Raw genomic sequence first — 2,261 nt, forward strand, 5'->3', positions numbered from 1 at the left:
ACCCACCTGGACACCTTCCTGTGTTATCTCATTTAGGTTCCTGCTCTGGCAGGGGGGTTGGACTGGATGATCTTTCGAGGTCCCTTCCAACCCCCAACATGATTCTGTGACTCTGTGATTCTTTGCGCTGCAAGTGATCGGTTCTGCTGGTCACCAGGGTGTGGTGAGCGGATGAACCTTAATTAGAAACCTTTTCCTTTCAGTTTTCAGGACTGAAGACATAATCAGGCAGTGAAGAGCAGAGAAGCCACCTCAAGGAACAGCTCTTTGCACCCTGTGTGGTTATGGCAGGGGGACGGCGGGGTCCCAACCGCACATCCTACTGCCGAAACCCCCTCTGCGAGCCCGGGGCTGCTGGCGGCTCCGGCCACTCCACCACGTCCTCTGTCACGGGTGTGCGCTCACGCACCAGGTACGTCCTGCTCTCCACGGCTTCACATCCAGCCAGGCTCCTCTCTGCATCTCCCCATCTCACATGCTGCTGGTTTCCCTGTGGCTCAGTGATTTGTAACTCCCACTGTCCACTGAAGTCCTTTCCCTGTGTGTGGCAGTGTCCATGCTACAGGTTGTAATTGGAATAAGTGGGTTCTAATTTACCTGAGACTTAAGTGCTTTATCAGACCCTGACAGACAGTGTTCAAAAGCCTCTAAGTGACCAGTGAAGGGAAAATAAGAACAGAGACAAATTTTTTGACTCTGGAGTTCAGGTTGTTGCATCTCCTGTGCCCTGAAGTTTCCGTCAGGTGAGGCATTTCTAGGGTGAAGTTTAGCTAGGTCAGGTGATGTGTAGGCTGTGGGGTTTTTTAGGTTCCAGCCTGGCTGGTTGGTTGCATTTCTGTGACTGAGGCAGAGAGGAGGAAGGAGAAGCAGAGCACCAACAGCAGTGCACAAGCAGGAGGTGCTTTATGAACTCTCTGCAAAGAAAATGTTAGATCTGTCTTAACATCCTCCCTGCTTACGGCCCTAGGCCAAGAAATCTATAGGGATACAGTTACTCAAACAAGTTATTGCAGGGCTGTGGAGGGTGGAGCGATCCACCTTGTACACACCTTGCTGTGAGAGCATGAACAAAGGTCCTTATCACAAGCAGGTAATGCAGGACAAGCCCACGCCCCAGCTTACCTCCATGTGATTTCTCTGTGTGGCTGTACCCTCTGTACCCCTCACCTGCATGGCAGTCCAGGCTGAGTGTGTGTAAGAGCCTTGATGCTGCTCTTGCAAGAGCACTCTTGGGTCTGATGTGTCTGTTCAAAGCAGAGGGGGTTTTGTGTTTTATATTTCAAGTCCTTTTCTGGAGGATCAGGACAGGAACTCTTGTTCTGTGTACAGGAACAGAATTTATTGGTGGATTTATCATTCCTGAGGAACTGAATCAGTCTTGTCAGCTTGGGAATTGGGATTTCAGAGAGACAGCTTGGGTTCCTGAAGTTTTCCCCTCACTTATGGCCTTATTTTAGGCTGTCAGCCTTCTGTTTTAAAAAGCATGGACTAATCCACCTGTGTCCACCCCTGGGCTAGCAGTCCTTCTTGCAGTCACACTCCTGAGACTTTTGTGGTTTTGTTTTGGGATTTTCAATAAAAGTTTATGCTCTGTAGTACTTTTGAAACCCACACCCAGATTCCTTTGACTGTTGTTATTTAGAGATTGCAAATCAGGAGAGATGTATCTCCTATATGTTAATTCCCTTCCCTTTGATTCCAAGGGTTGCTGTCTGGCATTGTGTGCGTGCTCACACAGGAGTACACACCTCTGACTAAACTTGTTTTTCCTCCATAGTTGAATAGAAGTTGAAGAATGAGAAAGGGTTTGTGTTTAATTGCTCTGTATTTCATGTTCAAGCACTCTTAGAAATGTAAATAGCAACTCAAGGCCTAAAAGCTTCCAATTAATTAAGAGGGCCACTGGTTGCTCCTTGAATAGCAAAACACAGCCACAGCTTTTGAACCTGCCTCAATACAAGGGATTTCATACCCAATGACCTGGTGCTGTAGACTGGCCTGGTTCCAGTTATTGCTTTTGCTGAGCAAAATTCCCCACTCACATCTGCCTGTAACAGTCATCCTCGGGGTGCTGACACTCCTGGTTTGTGGTAGTGAGAGTCAGCTGAGGTTTCCCCAGCAGTATTAGACCCACCAGGTTCTACAGTCTGAGTTTGTGGGCTGGAGGTCAGCGCTGTGTTTCATAGAATCATGGAATGGTTTGGGTTGGAAGGGACCTTAAAGCTCATCCAGTCCCAACCCCCCTGCCAGCAGCAGGGACA

General features: G+C 48.5%; 1 protein-coding gene across 2 annotated transcripts in view; it reads left to right on the forward strand.

Annotated features, from left to right (window-relative positions):
- The first annotated feature begins 284 nt into the window (after positions 1–284).
- Positions 285–2,261, forward strand: part of TMEM39B (transmembrane protein 39B) — a 7,332-nt gene continuing 5,355 nt past the window's right edge. The window contains exons 1-2 of one of the 2 annotated variants that reach the window (XM_010170889.1): positions 285–412; positions 873–883. In XM_010170889.1, the coding sequence (XP_010169191.1) occupies positions 285–412; positions 873–883 (139 nt within the window). Of the gene's footprint in view, positions 414–872; positions 884–2,261 lie in introns of both variants that reach the window. The other variant, XM_010170887.1, reaches the window with a different exon arrangement.

The sequence above is a fragment of the Antrostomus carolinensis genome, unplaced genomic scaffold (assembly GCF_000700745.2).
Source record: "Antrostomus carolinensis isolate BGI_N321 unplaced genomic scaffold, ASM70074v2 scaffold22576, whole genome shotgun sequence".
NCBI classification, from domain to species: Eukaryota; Metazoa; Chordata; class Aves; order Caprimulgiformes; family Caprimulgidae; genus Antrostomus; species Antrostomus carolinensis.